This window comes from Hyla sarda, chromosome 7 (assembly GCF_029499605.1).
Source record: "Hyla sarda isolate aHylSar1 chromosome 7, aHylSar1.hap1, whole genome shotgun sequence".
In the NCBI taxonomy this organism is placed as follows: Eukaryota; Metazoa; Chordata; class Amphibia; order Anura; family Hylidae; genus Hyla; species Hyla sarda.
Genome location: NC_079195.1, coordinates 232,038,564 through 232,059,526, shown reverse-complemented (window position 1 = coordinate 232,059,526; position 20,963 = coordinate 232,038,564). Strand labels below are relative to the sequence as shown.

The window sequence follows — 20,963 nt, the reverse complement described above, 5'->3', positions numbered from 1 at the left end:
ATGGAATTAGAAAGTGTTTCTGATGTACCAGGTTCAGACAGGAGGGGGAGCTGCAGCACCATGTAATGGTGCGGTCTATTAAAACAAATGGCACTTTCAAAGGTTAGGAACTTGCTCCGAGTGGATAAGTGGCTCAGTGCGCTACACATCATTTATGTTTGGAGAGCAAGAATATTCCTAAGTATTGTAGGATAATTATCAATGAAGATCTTAACAATCCTGAAAGTGCCCGACAATGCAGCAATGAGTAAAATGTAAATGTGGATGTCTGGTGCAAAAAACAGAATTATGTCCTGATGTAATGGAGGAAAACACCAGAGAGACAGAGAGAAATGCAATTTATACAGTGACCATAATTATTGCGCCCCATGATTATCCATTGAGAATCACAACCACACAGAAGAAGAGGAAACACGGATTGCCGGAACCGATCACCCACCCCCAAGTCCTGACGTCCCACCAGACCCTGATCTCCATGCAAGAACTGCCTCTCTCCAAGCTTGGAAGTACAGGAAGAGGAGGAACAGATAATGTGTCCAGAAGGTTAAAGATTGCAGAATCCCATCATTGAGCTGATGATTATAGAACAAGAACAGGAGGGGCCGTCACAGAACTGCTAGGGCCAATGATTCTTACATGAGCTTCTTTATCATTTCCTTTATGACTCTGCTGTGCAAAAAAAGCCATAAAGCGACCACAATTCCTTCTTGAAATAACACAATTTTTATAGCTTTCCCATCTTTTTGTGGTGGCAGAGTGCAGAAGATTTCAACCACTAGACACCACACTTTTGGAAAGATAATATGGAAACAAATTTTAGTTTTTAAGGATAATTTGACTCTAGTCTACAAAGTGTAATAACTAAACCACTTTACGTGTGATGGGTCTGTGACAGCCCCGCCCTGTTCTCTGCAGACACGATGCGATCACGCACTCTGCCCACAGATGTCACACAGTATACTCACGTAATCTGCAGACTCCTCTGGTCTCCACTGGTAGGGACAGAGAGAAGAGGGGTAAGTGGGGATTGCAGGAAAAGGGTCACAGGGTTACAACAGTAGAGATGCTAAGATGGAACGAGATATCATGCCGGGATACACGGGAGGTTCACACATCTTATGCCAGTGTGGTCATGAGTATGGGGAGGATACTTGGGTATTAGCTCTACAAGGAGGGACATGCTTCACATTGCAGATCATCTTGGATGAGTACTGCAATATAGACTGGATTAGTTGGTTGGAGAGAAGGATGAAAGGGTCAACCAGTGAAGATCCAACTGTTTATGTCCAAATCTCGGTAACTTCTGGATGAAATTGTTCAGGCATTATACAAATAGCATTACCAAAAGGAAAAAAAGAGGTCATTGTGCATTGTTACCTGAGCTTCTGCCAACATGACGTCCTTAATAACAGGGTTTCCTCGAGGCTCTCCCCCTTCCAAGCGCACATAAGTCACCTGGTAGCCACGTATCTGACCATTTTGCTTGGTAGGAAGTGGAGACTTCCAGGTCACTCGTACAGATGTGGAATTTGCCGAATCGACTTCAACCTTCCTTGGTGGTGCACTGGGCACTGGAGCAAGACAGAGAACAAAGTACATCTGAGAAGGGCACCCATCAAGTCCCCAGCCAGAAAAATCTGATTAATAGTGCATCCTGAGATGGTGAATGACATGGTGTGAGCTGGTCCAGCTTTAAACTGAGCAACTGAAACCTGTGTGACAGTCTGATTGCCGTGGATACTTTGTAGGCAGGTTGTCCTTAGCAACTAGTCTGTTTCAAATAACTCCAAGCAAGGCAAAAACGGTTACTCCCCTGACGGCAGAGAAGGGATAGGAGGCTCGGCAGGACTGTAACCAAGACTTTCCCAATCTCATATGCTGCATTAATCATGTAGAAACACTTTACTCAAGGAAATAATTTTAGGAAAGTGAATGGAAATTCTAAAATAGAACATTCTACTGGTAGGTCCTAGACTACAGAGAAAAGACGTCAAACTGCCCAGCACTGTTCGAGAAAAAGTGTTACATCACAAGAGATTGGTAATTACAGTATTAAGAAAAAACATCACAGATTTGGAACTGTAAATTTCAGATTATGGGCATAATGGGCCTTGGATTATCTTGGCACAGCCCGCTCCTCTGGTCAGCTGATCAACCCAAATTAACCTTTCAAAGTGTATCAATTAACTTCTCCAGCCATACATCTCCTATGTGTATGGGGCTTTCAATAAATTTTCTCATTGAGCTGTGGAATTTTTTCTTTTCAGATTGGATTTACAGCAACATGAATAAATAAAAACTTGTATCCACAGAGCAAACTAAACTAATCTCAGAGGTATCTGTGTTCCATGAGGGAATACAGGATAGAATGTAGACATACTGGACAAAATATATATTTATTTTGACGTCACTACGAACAATGCTGTAAGAGACAGTTCATCGCTGAAGTAAAGACCAGGAGAAAATTCAGACAGAAGAAAAGGTAGGAAGCTTAGAGGTGCAAAAGACTTTCTGTGCCCCCCCCCCCCCCATCCACTGTGTCTCAGGAGAGTTGAAAGGAGTGAGATAAAGAACAGGTTAAAGAGTCATCCCATTGTGCAGATAGGTGAGAGCAGGTCCTGGACACTTACCATCCTCATCTGTCCGCACAATGACTGGGGGGCTCTCAGGCCCAGCCCCTACATCTGTATGAGCTCGCGCCCAAACTCTGTACTCTGTCCATTTCTCCAGGTCCTTGATCTCCCAGCTGGAGACGTCTGGTGGGATACTGTCCACAACATGTCGGGATGTGTCCTCCCCGGCCACCGCTTGATAGGCCAAAGAGTAGCGGGTTAAAGCTCCATTGCGGCTGGAGACTGGTGGAGCTACCCAACTTACCCGGATAGAGGTGGAGCTAAGGCTGGCACACTCCACATCCTGCGGTGGGGCAGATGGTGCTGAGGATGAAAAAAAATAATGCAGGCAAGGGGGAAGGAGATGAACATGGTAGATGCAAAATAAAATGGTCTGCAATACTGTTACCAAATAGCCCGATCCACACACCACAATTGTGACCTATGCTGAAGAAACTAATAATCTTTTGCATGTTAGACGGAAGCCAGAGACAAGCTCACAGATGAGATCTGATATTCCAGAGGAACTGCACCCCCACACATTATTGTAGTATTTCTACCAAATTCTTATTAATATAAATTATTGGATATAAGGATGTATGCATCCAGTTTGGGTGCAATGGTCAAACCCCAGTGATGTCAACAAGGCAACTTTACAAAAATTTATCTTTCTGGCTGTATTATTTTTGGCCACTGATATCTGTATTCAGAGGCAGGGAAGAAGGTTTATGGACTGTGGATTATATCTGCTCAGGCTATTTCGGTAACAGACCAGATAAATGAGGAGCAAAACATAATCTGATGCAGTAAATACAGCAGGAAGGGATCTGACATGATATGGAGAAATGAAAATGAAATTTGCAATTCACAAGCCTCCTCTGAGCAGCTTCTCTCATTACTCATCAGCCTCAATCATTACTAAGAGGAGACATCGCCTGACTCCCAGTTACAATGGGACACAACAGAGAAAAGGTTTTCAAATACTAAAACAATTAGAAGAAAAAATTACTGAACATTAAAAATATCCCCCAAAAAATTAAAAATGCTACACATTCAACGATGTGTCCTCTGTCCTGGCATTGGCTGCCCAATCAGCTTCACAAGTTTCTATCAAACTAAATGCTTCACACTAAAATGTCAGCCTTGAAGATAACATGCAGAAATGGTGGCTATGCTCAATAAAATCTGTGACATTTACTCCACTTCTACTCCCGAAAAGCTTTCTGCATCCATACTTGTAAATGTTTTGTAAACTCTGATACATTTCGGCTTCTAGCCTTGTAAACATGAGCCAGTTTAATGGAAACACTTGGTTTATAGATATGTACGGTAACTAATGGTTCTGCTACTGAGATACCAGCCTGCACCCCACCAAAGCCTTCTTAAATAGTCATCAGACTCTGGGATTCTGCCACAGAGGAGTCCATTATCTCCTTTGTTTGTTGTTCCACTTAAAATGTAACTACAATGTTGATAGATTTGCATGGGACTTCGTGTAATTCCGTTCACCATTGTAGTAAAACTTATAGCATTTGATAATATACCAATCACCTTCTATGTAGAACAGGCTCCTTTCTTATTGTTTTGACTTGATTTCTGACATGCATTCATAGCAGCCTCATCAGATACTGTCTTCCTTATACTTCCAATAAAAACTAGATTTTTAAAAACTAAACTTAAAGGATTAGTTGTGGCAACTTTATAAGTATGTAAAGATGTAGCATCAGGCGAGACAGGCGCTGTGTTCTTAACCATGCTGTCTCATCACAGTTACATAAAATCTCATCAATCTGCTATCCAATAGTTTGGTGCCATAAGACTAACATGTAGGAAAGCAGCAGAGTGCACATGTAATTTAATTAATGGATGGCAGGAACTGAAATAATAAGCACCTCATGCTATAACTTACCTCTGTGTGGACAACACCAGGCACATCCATCGAGCCAACATGTAGACAGATACTTATGTACAGAGATATACAGGCCTATATCAATCATACGTGCTACACTGTTATAAGACACTTACTGGACTGCGCTGTCCTAGCCTGGATCACTGGTGTGTAAACCCCAAGCCCCATAGAAGAGCTGGCCGCCAGCTGGAAATTATACAGTGTGTCCGGCTTCAGCCCCTCAACAGCGTAAAATGATGATGGGGCAAATGTTATTTTTTGCTGAAATATAAAATATTAAAACCAATATCATCAATAATCGACATGAGAAGATAAAGCTGGTAATCAATGAAACACAATGACCTGCTACTGACTATGTAAAAGAAAGGTATTTAGACTATTCCAGAACATTAGATGATGGGGATGTAGTACTGTGTAGTAGTTCTGTGCAGATAAGTGGCTTCATGTGTCACTCACTTGTGGCCCATCCTGACCTTCCCAATACAGAAGTTCATACGAGACGATGCGTTCTTGCTGTATATAGCGCCAGGTCAGCATAATTCTTGTGTCAGATTCAGCTTCTGCCTGGAAGTTAGTTGGCTGTGCTGGAACTGTGATGACAAAGAAAGAAATGAAAAGGAAAAGCTTCAAACTTCTGTTAGAGACTTGGTAGTATTCCTCAACATTACTCTAAAAGACTGTGAACGTTCTGTAATCCATCCAACACTCACCTCCCTGCTGTGTCTTGACTTGGACCATCTCTGAAGGTGGCCCATCACCCACTGATGTGAATGCCAGCACACGGATACTGTATGTGATCCCAGTGGTTAATCCTGCAATAGTAGTCAAAAGATTGTCCTCCACACTGTGCTTTTGCCACATGCTAAAAGATAAATGTGGATCTGAAGTGTAGTATACTCGGAATCCTCTTATTTGTCCATTGGCTTCTTCGGGAGGATCCCATTGAACTATCATAGTACTTGCACTGAGCATGCGGGCCTGGACTCTCAAAGGAGGACCTGAGGGAGCCTGTTCTCCTGTCTGAGCTTCTACCACTTCACTTGGAGGTCCACGGCCAATGTTGTTAACCGCAATGACACGAAACTCATATTCAGAGTAAGGGCTGAGCCCACCAATACTGTAGCGAGTTGTAGCGACACCATCAACTTCCTGGAAAGACCCTTCAAATGCTTTGGGTTTATACTGGATAACATAATAGGAAAGTGGCTCCGGGTTCCCAGAATCCCACGTCAATGTGACACTAGTGGCTGTCGACTCTGTTACCGTTACAGCTACTGGCGGCTTTGGCAATGCTGCAGGAAATCAAGAAAAAAGTTAATGTAATGGCTTTGATAGTCCAGCTGTCTTTCTCCCTATGTGAACAAAGGCTTACCTTTCACAGTAATCTGTGCAACAGATTCAATCATCCCCAGAGAGGAAATAGCCACACAAGTGTAGTTGGCAGATTCACGAATATTGGTCAGCTCAAGAACATTACGTCCAACGGGCATTTCGTCCTCTTTGGTAAGTTCATCTACACCGGCCATCCACTTTACATAAGGCATGGGCGCACCGACTGCGACACAGGTTAAGTTCACGCTGCCTCCTGGCATGACTTCATGGCTACTGGGAGGAATAGAAAACCGCGGAGGCACCCGCCGGACTGCAAAGAGCCAAGAAAATGATGGGTCAAAATCTAAAAGTGGAAGTTTATCAATAAGTACTTTATCTTAATACTGAAAAAAGTATGGACAAACACGTAAGATGTTCAATCTGATAAAAAAGACGGTTGTCTTCCAGTAATAAATAAAAGTGGAGGGAAGTTCAGAACATTGACTTCAATATCACTTCATGGCACAGAACAACATCACATATTTAATTACCAAATGCACAGACCCATGAAAACATCGTCCCGATGCTGAATGTAAAAGACTTGGCCTGACTACGTCCACACTTCTAGCTCTAAAACATTTTTTTATTAAAGAATTCTGACTTCTGAATCTATTTCATCTATAGAGATGCAAGAGCAGATACATAGGGGCTTCCTCCAGCCCTTCCCTGGATGAGGCCGATGAAGATGACAATGGTTATAGCGGGATGGTGTTTCCTTATTTTCCTTGTAGACCTCTTCATAGCTTCCATGGTGGCCAAGGTTTGCAAAGTTAAAGGTGTTGTCCAGCCGTCTCATCGTGGAAGAGCAGGTGAGGACAACAGGCGGTGGACGGAGGATGGTGGGCATTCAGAGAGCATGCTTCAGACAGGAGGAGGGTAGACAAAGGAGTGCAAAACGGAGATAGGAGAATCCATAATACTCAAAAGGGACAGACCATGCTTTGGTCATTCCAGGAAAGGCATCTGGGCATGCAATAAGGCAAGATCAGAGTCCAAGGATTATTGTGCAGGGACAGTGTTGTCCTAAGCTAAAATAAACAATTTCCAACTATTCATCCTCATGTAACCATGTCTGGTGTATTTTACACTACTGATACCTTGCTATAGTCTGTCTATTCTTCTAGAAGACTTATTGTAAAATACTAGCATACAATTATGGCATCTAACAAATGCTGAGTCGGGGCAGCAGGGAGCAGTGGGACAGAAGATCCACACTCTGCAGTAAGGTGATCGAGCTCTATAAGTCCCTCTGGTGACCACAATTTCCCTCATTGTGAGAGGGTTAGACAAGCACAGTGCAGAGCAACAGCGGGAGGAAGACTAAGGACTATTTAATAATTCAGCAGGCATTAGCGTGCAGTTACAGCCTGTGGTGCTCAGAAGACGGGATACATTTCCCAATCCCATGATCGGTAATGTCCAATTCGCCAGGCGCATCTCATGTTGCGCTCTTTGGTGACCTCAGTGCATTAACTGGCTACACAATCCCATTCCTTCCATCCCCAGAGATGGCATGAGCTGCTGTGCCATCCTGATAACACCACGGACAGTGGCATCACCTTTCATCCATCTCAGATGAATCCACAGGAAGAGAGTGAGGGAAGCAGGGAGCTCTGCCAAATAGAACTATTGGGTCTGCTCCAAAAAGCTAGTTTAGTAAAGACTTTATATAAAGTGACTGTTTATGGTATTTACTGACTGTAGAGGAGCTGAAAGTGCAATTCTGCATTTTCTCTAATGAGCATCCAAAGGATTAAAATGTGCGTTTCTCTGTTTACTGATGCATATAATTTTATGAAGAAAACCATCTCTGGAAGTAGAAGGCAATGGTGGAGTATGTGTGCTGTCTACATGTTGCTTAACACCTGGGAGTACAAGGGATGTATCTGTTTAGTTCAAATGGTTTACGGTGACCTTACTAGATTATATATTGTTTTTTATGCAATGTTTTATGCTACATGGTGCTCACTTGTTAATGTAGCACTTCTTTGAACATGAAGCAATGCCAAAATGCTGCCAATCTTGTCAACAATGAACATGAATGTCTGAGGCAATTGGGCTGGACCAGCAGACCATAAAGCGTCAATGCAGAGTTTGGGAGCTTACAGTAATAGAAGTGTTAATTGTACCTATTGCAGTACTGTGGATGTGCTGTGCTTGGCTTGGCACTGAGCTCAGTGGGACAGTTTAGAGGGCAGTTCTTTACAGATAATGGAAGACAAAAGAATAATGTACAATCCTCAAGAGACATTAGCGCTCTCGGATGGAAATGATATTCATATCAAGGGCTATAAGCCGGGCTTGCATGCTCGATCAGAGAAGGGTCGGAGATTTCTGAGCCAGGAGAACACCGTCAATCACCTCTGATTATCTCCCTTTCATACACGGAGAAATGTAAGAACTGTTTAAGTTCAGAGTTTTACATATTTTGTAAGTCAATCCCACGGTGTCTCATTTGATAGACACAGCGCTCCTGAATTACCTATAGAAGATTCCTTCCTGGTCTGTGAAATATCACTATGAAATAGGTTTATGTCATGCCTTGCTATCTGGTAAGCCTCTTTAAAGTGGTGATTGATGGTCCAGTCCGTAGAGTGTCTTAGTGGTCACTTTCACAGATTAATCCTTATTCTGAGCCATTAGATTCCAGTATTATGTACAATTTTTGAGCCAGTTATCATCTTTACCTCATCTGAGCAGTGAAGGATTCTCTCCCTGTTGGAATTCTAATTTCTAAACTTTATTGTAATTTTCACCCTTCATAGAGAAGAATTGTCACATACGGAAAATAGAGCCAAAACATGTTTCTGCAGACCCAAAGGAAGGAAGGTCCTCAGTCACCAATACTGTAACTCCAAAACTATTTTTTTCTATCTATCAAGCGTTTTGGGGACCTAACTTACCTTCTCTTGATAGCAGACAAGACCATCACACATGTATTTTTTGTGCCTGTATAATGCAAACTCTTGACTCTTCTGTATTATTGCAGTCTTCCCAGCTATGCTGCATCTATACAGTCCACTACTGCAGCTGGGTCATGTGATCACACGTCTAGAAGCCAATAAATTACATGCCCAAATGTGTAGACAGGATGTAGTCTCTTCTCATGTGTTACTAAGTGTTACCAATCATATCCCACCTGGCTGCTCTGAGACCTCTCCCAACCCAGCCTCACCCTCCTTGTTCATCTGTATGTTCTATCTACAGTACCAGAAGTGCAGTGATATAGTAGTAGAGTAGTCCGTACAAGAGCTTTAACTAATACACCCCCTGTATCTATTTGCTGTGTGCAGATTCTAGTGCCCTGTGACTCTGCTCTTCTGTGTGTATGAGGTAGCAAAAAGAAAAAGAAACACAGCTGCATTTCATATGATACTGTATAGTGCGAGTTAAGGGACACTGATATATCTAACTTTCTGAATTTAGGACACAGAGCAGGGCATTATGGAAAAATGTAGGCTGCATTGGGAAACCATATCAAAGTGGAAAATGGAATTTGGATGGCAGACAACCCATGGATCCATTTCTACTAAAATAGGTATACACAGGTGCATCTAATTCTGTGGTAACAGCATATGCTGCACTGATATGCAAAAAAGACAAATAGACGTTTTATAATCTCCTATATTACTTCTTTAAAGCCCTGACACCACTCAGCATTACCAGATCTAGCCAATTGAAAGCTAATCTCTAAACCATAGCAGCAAAAAAAGCTGAAAAGTCCCCATGAACTTGGGAAATTAAATTTGTGAAGGGTCACCCAATGTTAAAAATATTAAGACTAACAAATCACATTATTATTTCCAAATCTGAGGGTTTACAGGGAGCATGTAGAACAATTGACATTTACTATCTGACATGGAAATTTCCTAACACTTTGGTAAATGTGTATGTTATAAACAAATCAATTACTCATATATTTGATATTACAATACTGGGAGATGTCTGATGTTAGCACTATCTGCAGGTGCAGGGAAGTCCACCCATATGCACCCACTTATTTCAATCCCAAACATCATTCAAGGTTTTCACCAAAGTATACTAAGTACAGTGTTGGACATCCTACTCCCTTTCCAAACCTTTCTCTGGTAATGTGTATGCTAGACACTGCGCCATCATCTAAAGCAATGCAGTAAATAGCTATCGTCTGTCTCCTTCAACTGCTGCTGCATAAGTGAGAACAATGACAGATGACTCTTCATTTTCCACTGAAATAAGTCTCAAATTGAATTCTCTTTGCATCTAAATTATAAACCTATCAGAAAATTAAAGCTTGTGCACTGGTTCTGTAGTAGACATTGGCTCCCAGAGGTTTTCACTCTCACCAGGTTTGTTTTTGCTTCCACTTGTTTCGATGACAGCTGCGTTATACTTAAAACAGTCGAAGAAGTTAAAGAAGACGGGATCCATTCCGGTGACTTGGAATCATTTGCACAACCCTCGGTCCTGACATTCTTTAGACAATTTCTGGCCTGGTTTTAGATTATATTTCACCTCTTATATTTAAGATAAATGATTTGGCTTCTCTGGATAGATTGAGGGGACTGTATGTCATTACTGGACTGTGGTTTTAGAGAGGGCTCGGTGCTCAGACGATCACACACCAGGGTTCAGAAGGGGCGGCCATACTCTGCAATTTGCATTCGCTCAGGGAAATTTCTCAGATGAAAATAACATGAAGGGGAGGGAGGGAAAAGGAGCAGATCCGCAGCTCGGAGATAAAAGAACTCTTTAATATATGACCTTGCAGAGTCGCAGAGCAATAATTAAATGCCTGGATGAGCGGAGCAGCTTCCAGGAACACAGCAAAAAGAAAATGTACATGTCATTATCCACAGCCAAACAGATACTAACCCTCCTCCCTCTGGGATCACCCCTTACCTCATGCCGCTAAATGCTAAAGGGGAACACGTGTTGGGAACATATTCTCTGCATGAGCAAAGGTGCCAAGTTATACATGGCAAAAAGATATGTACCATGCGGCTTTTATAGGCCCATAGAGACGGGCAAGGTGGTCCCTTTTCCTATGGGAACTGGTATAGGCCACATTAACAAAAAATGAAGGGAAAAGCCAGCCAGTTGGTAACAGTGTCCTTCCCTCCTACTAGAGATGGCAATGGGGAAAGCAAGCCTGGGCTGAGGTGCGGCATTGTGGACAATCACCAGTACGATATGAGAGACACAACAAAGTGCAAGCTTGAAAAAGTGGAGTGAAAAAGGTGCAAAACATTCCTGCAAAGTCTTTTCTCTGTTACAGAATAGATCTTTTTATCAGGATCGTATGTGTTCATTAAAGGAACCTTTATCCAAAGATAAATCACTCTCGAATAATTTCTAGCCCGAGCAACTGATCTCTGACATGTCACTAAAGTGGTGCTCTTAATCACTGAGCACTTCTACACCTTCTGTTGGGTGATATGAAAATAACAGAGATTTCCTGCACCCACGACTTAGGCAACGAATGACCACTTTGTAGAAGCTTCCTCTACAGTGCAACTTCACAATTATCCTTTGTACTTGGCTCTTTGGCTCACTCCTGTCTATCCCATTGCTGGTCTACACTACATTTTATGTCTTTAACAAGTTTATCCTTTATGATTTCCAGAACGACGAATCGTGACCCTAGAAAATTGCGTGACTCATCACAGGAAAGAACACCAATGTGAACAGCTGCAAACAATGAATGGTTATGAAAGATGTTATGACATTGTGTCTTGCAAATATTCAAGGTTCCAAGGTAGAATTAACAGACTGAACAAATACGGCACCAAGCTACAGAGGTTGGGACTGAGGGTTGGGTAAGAAGAAGCTGCGGAGGGTGTGGACAGGGGCCATCATGCACATTTCAGCGTGCTCTGAGGGGACCGCACCGGCAGGCACATATTACAGGCAGGCATCAGAGTCAAAGGGAAGAGGACAGGAATTAAGCAGGATCAGGGGGTTTGCAGAAGAAAAAGCTCTGTTCGGAGCCCGACTCTGCTGTTTCCCCCACAAGGGGTGGGTCGGACCTGACGTGCCAATCTGTATCTGGATAAGAAGTGAAAGGGACCAACCTTCTCGCTGATCTGAGAGATGGAGGTTTGATTGGATGGCGGTGCGATGAGGATGACGAGGAAGTAGAAAGACAAGGAGAAACACAGAGAGAGTAAAAACAGAAAACTGCATGTGTACGTGACGCACAATCATCAACACCATGCGCACATACACAACTTGCACAACACCATCCGACCAAACCATACACACTGCACACAACACCATCTGCACAACCATATACTCCGCACACAATGCCATCCACACAATGATACACACCACACACAATGCCGTCCGCACAACCATATACACCGCACACAACGACATCTGCACAACCATACACAACACACACAACGATGTCCGCACAACTATACACACCGCACACAACGACATCCACACAACCATACATACTGCACACAATGCTATCCGGACAACCATACACACCGCACAGCCCCTTATCTTACTCCAGTATTGTCACTCATAACTTCATCCCCTCCATTGCAGAACGCACTACTCCGTCTCATTCATATTTACAGGGGAGATGTCTGATAAAGCATAAAAAGTAAATGATTCTCATTGCATAAGTTAAAGAGACCTCAACATCTAATACAACACCAAACTTATGTGCACAAACCCATGTGCGTGCCATTCTTATCCACGTCCATTGGAAATGATGTAAACAAAAACATATCAGCATTGTATCAGTTTCCTGGTGGATGAGATTGCACTTTTAGCCCGTGATTTGTAAAAAAAAAACAACAACAAAAAAAAACCTGTAACTTATTTACTGTTGCACTAACTATGGAACTGTCAAAATAGGTGGAGCTTATTGAGGGGCAGGTCCTTAAAAGATTATAATTTACACTCAACTATAACATCTATTCCAGCTGTAGTGGATATCAAGACAGTCAAGGCACGTGCCTCTTTAAAAATTTGGCGAATCTTACTCTGGTGCACTTTGCATTAGGACTGGTGCATAAATGCCGCTCTTAATAAATTCACCCTCATAGAATCTGCAAACGTTGCCTTGTATGTTCTAATAGAATCGCAAACAAAACAACTCGTTCCCAGTATAGTCACGAACTTGGGGTGTCACAGGGACGTGCTAATTGTAGATTGTACACCCGTGCACATTAGACACAGTGAATTCTCTGGATAATGAGAAATTCTAAACACTCTCATAAAATGTTCCGTGTGACTTCAACTGCAAAATTTGCTGGGATTGGGGTAGAATTAAATCTTATAGGTGGGGTTCCCTCTAAGCTTCTGAACTGGCCCCCCCGCACCCCGACCGGCACTGTGATGAGAAATTTCACTTAGTGAAGTAGGATGCTCCCTTTCCAATATTTACTCATAGGCTACAGATACTTCAGGCCTACAGCCTATAAGCCACCGGGATGTAACTCCTGTACTGAAGATGTGACGTCACCGCACCTATCTGGGAATCCTGTCCCTGAACATGCTGCAGGCCAGAAAAGTTAGATGAAGCATTCATCATGGAAACCAGGACTAGGTAAGTATATTTTTTGCCAGATTGCCCGCAATGCAGCACAGGGGGCATTATAACTGTATGTGAGCACAGTAGGGTCTTTACATAGGAGCACTATTAATGAGTTAGGGTACCAATGGGGCATTTTTATTAATGGGATCCAAGGACAGTCATTATTAGTAATACCCAGGGAGAGAATACTGATGGGGGGGGGGGGGGGGGTATCTCTTCCTGTATTTTACAAGGTAATATATAAATATTACAGGACATTCCCCACTCTGCACCATATTAGCCATTCATTGGATTCAGAGGTCAATTCATTACACAAACAATGATACAGAACAGTTCTGCAATGGATGGCACATGCTGTAGTACATTTCTATTGTACAGGATACAGCAGCACACAATAACACTCCAACAGCACAAATCACTTTTACCAACACAACATCTCGCCATCGCAGACACACACAGCAGACCACCACCGATAGTAGGAGGCTCGTTGGTAACTACGCTGGAGTCCTGCAAAGACGACTTGTTAGCAGTGGTCCATGGTTGGGTGATCCCCCAATGGGATGGAATTCTTACCACGCACGTAGAGATTAGCAGGAGCGGAGTAGCGTGTTCCGGCACTGTTGGTAGCGACACATTCGTACTTCCCCTGGTCAGATTCCTCGCTGTTTTCAATATGCAGTGCTCCTGGGAAATGGATAAAAAAGAACAAATTAAATTCTCTAACCCTGTACCGGTGGCGCAAACCATTTCCTGCTCCATAATTAATTTTCAACCACCGTCCTATGAGACACAACCAAGAGCCGGTTATTAAAGTCATCTTGCTTGGCACAAGCAACTTCAATACAAGAATGTGGGACAAGAAGCATTAACAAGGCCTTTAATTAGTCTGGAGGAATCTGTGCCAAGTGCGAACAGAGTCCTATCAACTGGTGTGAAAGTGCCTGCAGGGAAGATGTGAAAAGTCTCTTCAGAGTCTCCTCTTGGGTCCTGAGTGATGAGAGGAAGTCTCACTTTGCTGCCATCATGTCTGTGTAACACATCTAGATGGACATGGAGACCCCAGGAAAATGCTAAAGGTTTTTGGAGTTCAGGATCATCTTAATTATAATGCTTTATGCCAACACAGCATCTGCTAATCGCCCTACAGGACAGTGATGTTACTGTGCTACTTATTGGCATCCCCCTCATTGTCCTCTGAACAGATACAAGAGGGAACAGATTCCCTCCTCACTAGAGCTCATTCAGGTTCAGACAACATGGGCGGCATGACACAAGGATCACAATAATCACAGTCTGGATGTGACCGCAACACAACTATTGCAAAAGATCTAAACCTGTTTTTTTTTTTTTGTTGCAAGTTGCATCTAGTCTTATGTCCCCTGACGGGGTGAAACGAGTTGGGATTGGTATTCTGATGATTGGAATTGATTGTTACAGTCACAAATTCAATGTAATTTTTGCATCACTGAGGTGTAATACCCTATAATTTACTATACACTATCAGTGACTAGTTATTGTGCACCCAAATTGTGTATTCTTTTTTTTTTTTTATTCATCTCTGTATGTTTCTGATATGTTAATTAAAGGTTACATTTTAGGCAGAGTTTCTTTCAGCCCCAACCTTAGAGCAGTGTTTCCCAACCAGTGCGCCTCCAGCTGTTACAAAACTACAACTCCCAGCATATCCGGACAGCCAATGGCTACAGCTGAAGGCACACTGGTTGGGAAACACTGCCTTAGAGGTACAACTCCTTACTTTTGAAACAAAAACTTGTGGATATTCGAGTATTCCATTCACAATGGCTTCAAGGGGCCCCAAATGCCAAGAAGGGAGAAAGATGGCAGCCGCTCCCCATCAGTGGGTGAGGATATTCGAGTGCTACTCTACTGGAGGGGACAGGAGGTTCCCCTATAGAGAACTCATCATTTATCTTTTTTATGTCCACCTTATGTTACAAACATGTCCAAGAAATACTATAACAGTTCAATGTCTGGAAGCTACACCTATACGCTAGTGTTGGTATTACAAGGTAATTTGTTATCATCCTCCCAGGACTCTATATCCTGCACCTGTGCCGGGTGTGAACCTTATTATAATAACAGATACACATTGTATATTGCAACATGTGAACAAGATCCCAAAATCTTGATGCATCTGATGGGGTGGGGGTGGGGGGTGTTAGTGGTTTAGGACTGTGGAAAACAGTGATGATGAACAAGGCGAGTGAAAGGCCTGGAGGACCTTCTTGCTGAGGCTGTACCCTTTTATGGATGAAACCGACAATTTAGGAGGAGAAAGAACTAGGATATTTTACAGATCTGATATGCATCTGGATGAATAGATTTTCGATGCATCCAATGCCATAAAATGTCCCTCCAGGTTTGAAATCGTGAGATTTCCCATTGACAGTCAAGTCTGCATATGGTCTACTAAGCTGTGGTGCCAAATATATGGCATCAGCTGCACATAAAGATTCCCATAGCTGCTTCTTCAGAGTCTGGTGATCTGTATTGACTATATACAGCCCCTATTGTGGTCAGTAGGATCTTCTACAGCAGAGGTCCACAATCCAGTCCTTAAGGCTCCACCAACAGTCCAGGATTTGATTGTTTCCATGTTCTATTCCAATGAAGTAGTGAAGAAAATTCGGAATGTTGGTTGCCTTGATGACTGGGTTGGGGACCTCTATTCAAGAAAGTAAATACAGATTGTGACCTTCAGCAGATACTGGGATCTTCCGCTTCCGCTGGTCCAATTGGTGCTTTGCACATTGAGCAGCATGGCCTAATAGACCGTAGTGGAGACTGTAAAGGAAACATTATATGTTAATGTTTCTTCTTGAAGAGAGCATCATAAAGACTTGTGGAGACTTATAGGCCATTCAGGCTCCACTTCGAATTCTTGGAAGAAAACAGCTTTCCCTTACAGTAACTGATTTACAGGAGTCTTGGAAACTGACTGGGAAATTATGCCAAGCAAGATATCTCTCTATCCTTCTGGAGAGATCTCTGGCTTGGCATGCATTCCCAGTCAGTCTACAAGACTACTAGTTGGAATGAAATTCTGAAGGACAGAGAGAACTGGCTTGGCATACATTCCCAGTCAGTTTTTGAAACTCCTAGTTGGAGTAAAACACTGACAATAAAGAAAAGTCACTTTAAAAAGGGGTGATAAATCACCAACTGCGATTTCCCCCTAGGGCCCAGCAGCAGGGGGGGCTGACGACAAAGCTGCGGGGTAAAGTATACTCTCAATTAGAGCTTACAGGTGGTCATCTACATAACCAGCATTATGGGAAAAAAGGGTACAGCCAGATTGTCAGCTCCTCGGCCAAATTGTGTAGAACAAGAGAACGAACAACCAGAATGTGAGATTGTTAATGTTAGTTGTGAACACGGATGAGCCACCAAATAAGGTGACGTGAGGATGGTGGAGGCGACGTTGTGACGAAGACCCCAGCATTCTTACCTCTGATCGGTGTACCACCTGGTGAGGTAATGTGAATGCAAATAAGATTAGAAAGAAGCTGTTAGTAATAAGTATAAGGAGATACAGGGACAATAAGAGAAAACAGAGGGGAAGGTGGGGACTGATTAACCTCTCCATTAACACAGTGCCAAGCCCGCGCCTGCACCCACCGCGCCCATAAAGAGGACATCAGAAGAGATTCTACACAGGTTTATAGAGAGTAAAGAAACAGGAATTACATGGAAGTTATATACATAGGATTGGAGAGTGTTAAAGTGAGTCAGGGTTATCCTATAACATGGCGCGAAGCACACACATATGCCGGGGCTTCCTGAACAAAATTTTTTTTTAAAGAGAAACCTTAAAACCCTGATGGGTGGGGTCCAGTTATTGCAGCTTCTATCAATCCTGAAAATAAGCTAGTCCGTTATATAGAGACTAATGTGTAATATACAGAGAGCCAAAACTACTCTACAATGTCCTGTAAAGCCTCTCTGGCCACGGGACCTGCTCAGTTATGTTGTCGGCACTGGCTTTGTTTGTTTTTTGCTATCCACTTCCCACAGGGGGTGGAGGTTGTGGTTAGTAGGTGTGCTGGTAGGTGCGCTGAATTTTGCGCAGCAACTGGAAAATCCATGCACTTGCACGGAAGGTTTTGCATTGCTCAATAATCTACACTAATGATAATTCTCGCCTATGGTCCTTGAAAGATTAGCCCATTTGTGCGATAAGAAACCTGCTGCGCAAGCGCATGTTTTTCCCAGTTGTTGCGCACAATGTATTATGTTGCACAAACGAATTCAGAAATCTGCACACACTTCTGCATGGGTCATTGGAGTACATTTGCGCAAAAATTATTTTTGTGCAAGTGATTAATTTTGCACACCAACCAGCGCATCTGCTGACCACGTCCCCTGGAAGCGCACAACAAGAAAGATGACAAAGCCAGTGCAGACAAAGTAACAATTGAGTAAAATTAGATGATCATTTTGGTGCAAGTCAACTAAAAAACATAAAAACATGGTGTGCACGCATTTCCCTGATTGGAATGTAAGCCCTAGAATCTATGTTATTGATCGGGGGATCATTGTATGGTTCTTCGCAGATGACTGATCTCTTGATCCCGGTAATAGCTGGAGATGATAACCACCAGATCTGGGGGGTAATTCAGTGTTAAGCGTGATCACCTGGTGATTGGGGGGGGGGGGGGGGTGGAAATTTGAGGAGGTGGAAGCTACCAAAAAAACACTGGTCTCCAAATCTGCTGCAAAACTACAACTTCCAGCATGCCCAAACAGCCATAGGCTGTTTGGGCATGCTGGAAGTTGTAGTTTTGCAACAGTTTGGAGACCACATGTACATTGTCTTCCATGATGGTTGCAGTGGGTTAAGGCACATCTGTGTCCTCCGCACCATGTCATTGAATAGACCGCCGGGGACTGGTCTCTTAGTAGTTTAGTTTGTGCCCCTTGCACATAGACATTGTTTTCTACCTGAAAGAAAATGTTAAAATTTTAGTCCAAATCAACGGAAAAATGCAGTTTATATAAGTAAGAAGTGAGCAGTCTGCAGGCGGCGACAACGTCATCCTCCTGTAATCACGCGCTAAAACCACACAGTGCCGGGATTTTCGGCGCAGCCGAGCCAATATTTGCACTGAGCTCTGCCAAAGCAATATCACAACTTTTCTCCCAGCAGTTTCCTCGCACAAGGAGAATGGGAATGAGATGCAGTCGTCATGGAGACTATATGACCGAGCCTTTCCTCATTAAACGAGCCAAATCCCCCCTCCCCACAATCTCCTGCTCCATGCAGCCCATCCAAACGCGCAGTTTTTTATTTTTTATTTTAACCAATGCATCTCCTAAGTGACAGCTTGCCTTCCTTTATTCTGGCAGGATGACGGCTCCCAGTCTGCGGTTGGACATCTGCCACCGATAATATGGCATCTGGTTATTATCTGATGAGTCGCGCGGGCCCGGCCCAGCTCCCCCACAGCAGTAATGTGTCAGCGGGAGCGGTCCATTCGCTTTGAAAGATCATATTGTATCAGAGTTATTGTTGTTGCAAAAATATATGTATACACCTGCAGTGAAAACCACAGTGTTGATCTGTATGGAGGGAAAAATGGGCAGAGTGTACATTCACCCCCTGCCGCTGCGCTTTGATCTGCAAGGTCCCTGCGGTAGCAATTCCTAAACTAATATCGGTGTTTTCGGAAGGCGTAACTGTTGCCTGTTGCCCTAAGGCATTCATGTATGGTCTGTCTAGTGGTGTCACAATGGAAGATTCATCCGGGCCACAATGACAAAGATCACATCATGAAGAAGGCTGCAGGTATCTACCTGCAAAAAGGACACTTGGGATTCCACATGTTCTTCTTGAGAAGCACCGTATTGATACAGAGATTTTCCCTAAGAAAACGTGAACTAACAATGAAGGTCAACCATTTATATATACTTTTGCTGCAATGTGTTTTGAACCCTTACTGTATTCTTTATCATGGACATAGCAAAAATGTTACTGCCTTCTGCCGTTCGGAAGGGGAAGAGTTGGTACAGGGTTTGCTTTCGCTTTTCGCCAAGATCAATTTTGGGATCTGTCCTTATCGGTGGCTACAGTCTGGGATGATGATTAAAGACAGCTACAAATTCATACACAGATTGAAGGAGGGATCCTATTGCCCCTGAAAATGCCACTTTGTTTTGTGAAACATGCTGGGGGGGGGGGCACTGTATGCTGTTAAACAGTTCCTAAGTGCATACTGCAGGTGCCCTTAGGCTGAACAGTTGACCTACAATAGTTAGCAAGTGCCAGATGACAACAAACACATATAGGACCTTTGCTGGGTTTTTAAAGTGTCACTTTAAAAAAAAAAAAAAGAGGTAAACAAGTGTGCTTTACTGTACGGCTCTCCATGACCTTTGTCCTACTGGTCCATTATAAGTCAATGGGACAGTAAGACAAAGATTGACGGCCAGAAAAGAGCTTATCCCCGCTCGTTCTCCTGATCGGCTTGGGTCACAGCGCATGTCTCTAAGTGACAGTGCCTATTTATATTTCATAGTGTGTGAGTAAAATGGATAACTTTTTTGCAGTATGCACACTCCCATTACAACCCTAGATTCCCATCTGGGGAGGCCTACCTTAACCTACGACTCCATGTTGGACACTGGGGTGGCCATTGATCCTATCTTGCCTATAGTGTTGGGGAAGGTTTGTGGAGGTCACATCCTTGTGCACTTTTTCTGTTGCACACTGCACTTTTTTACGCACCTGGGCTTTCGACAACAATGTACTGTAGTTGGCTCTATAGACTTCTACTTTTGGCAGCACTGTAAACATAAGTCCTCACTTTTGGCAGCTCTGCAGTGAAGATGAGTGTGCGGTACAGCCATCGATACGTGACCCCCAATACGTGATAGTCCGCACTGTCCGGATCTGTTAGAGTTTCATGGCTGAATATATAATAAAATCATCTCATCGGCCTTTCGTCCAGACAGCTGCCTGGCATTTCCATCTGTCTCGGGTCATGATAACCATGGTTGGTGAGAGAGGCCAGCGCTACAAAGGTTAAGCATGGGCTGCGCATGATAATATTTTATATGTCATCTCATCAAGCTTTGATTTGCGGTCAGATTTCAGGGTGAAGAGGAGATTGTGCACTTGTGAGGAGTGAAGGAGAGTAGACAGAAGGAAAGAAACATTTCATTAATATCGGACATTTTCCTGTCTGATTAACGTTCTGATATTTATGGCGATACGGATGCCCGCCAGTGGCGAGAATGTAAATGACGCAGTATGACTCATCATTATACCACTTAAGACCAAGAAAGACTTTAAGTATGCAAGTACGCTTTCATATACACTGGTCTAAAACTGGCCTTACTGATACTGCAGGGTCCCCGTGCTGTATATTTAGGATCACCTAACCATGTCATGCTAGTTGTATTATGCCTTGTGAGGGTGTGAAATTATTATTTTTTTATGTCACCAGATAATGGAAGATGGTAAACATAGAGTTAAACTCATTAATTTACATTCACATTAACTTTCTGCTCTCTACTGCCT

At 43.1% G+C, this 20,963-nt stretch overlaps 1 protein-coding gene across 1 annotated transcript in view; it reads right to left on the bottom strand.

Moving 5' to 3' along the window:
• PTPRF (protein tyrosine phosphatase receptor type F) overlaps nt 1–20,963 on the bottom strand; it is a 139,160-nt gene that overhangs the window by 18,144 nt on the left and 100,053 nt on the right. Inside the window, exons 5-13 of the mRNA XM_056532436.1 lie at nt 16,893–16,910; nt 13,997–14,107; nt 5,894–6,163; nt 5,232–5,813; nt 4,978–5,111; nt 4,638–4,782; nt 2,631–2,936; nt 1,378–1,571; nt 966–992 (exon numbers count right to left, since the gene is read on the bottom strand). Coding sequence (XP_056388411.1) covers nt 966–992; nt 1,378–1,571; nt 2,631–2,936; nt 4,638–4,782; nt 4,978–5,111; nt 5,232–5,813; nt 5,894–6,163; nt 13,997–14,107; nt 16,893–16,910 — 1,787 coding nt within the window. The remainder of the gene's footprint in view (nt 1–965; nt 993–1,377; nt 1,572–2,630; nt 2,937–4,637; nt 4,783–4,977; nt 5,112–5,231; nt 5,814–5,893; nt 6,164–13,996; nt 14,108–16,892; nt 16,911–20,963) is intronic.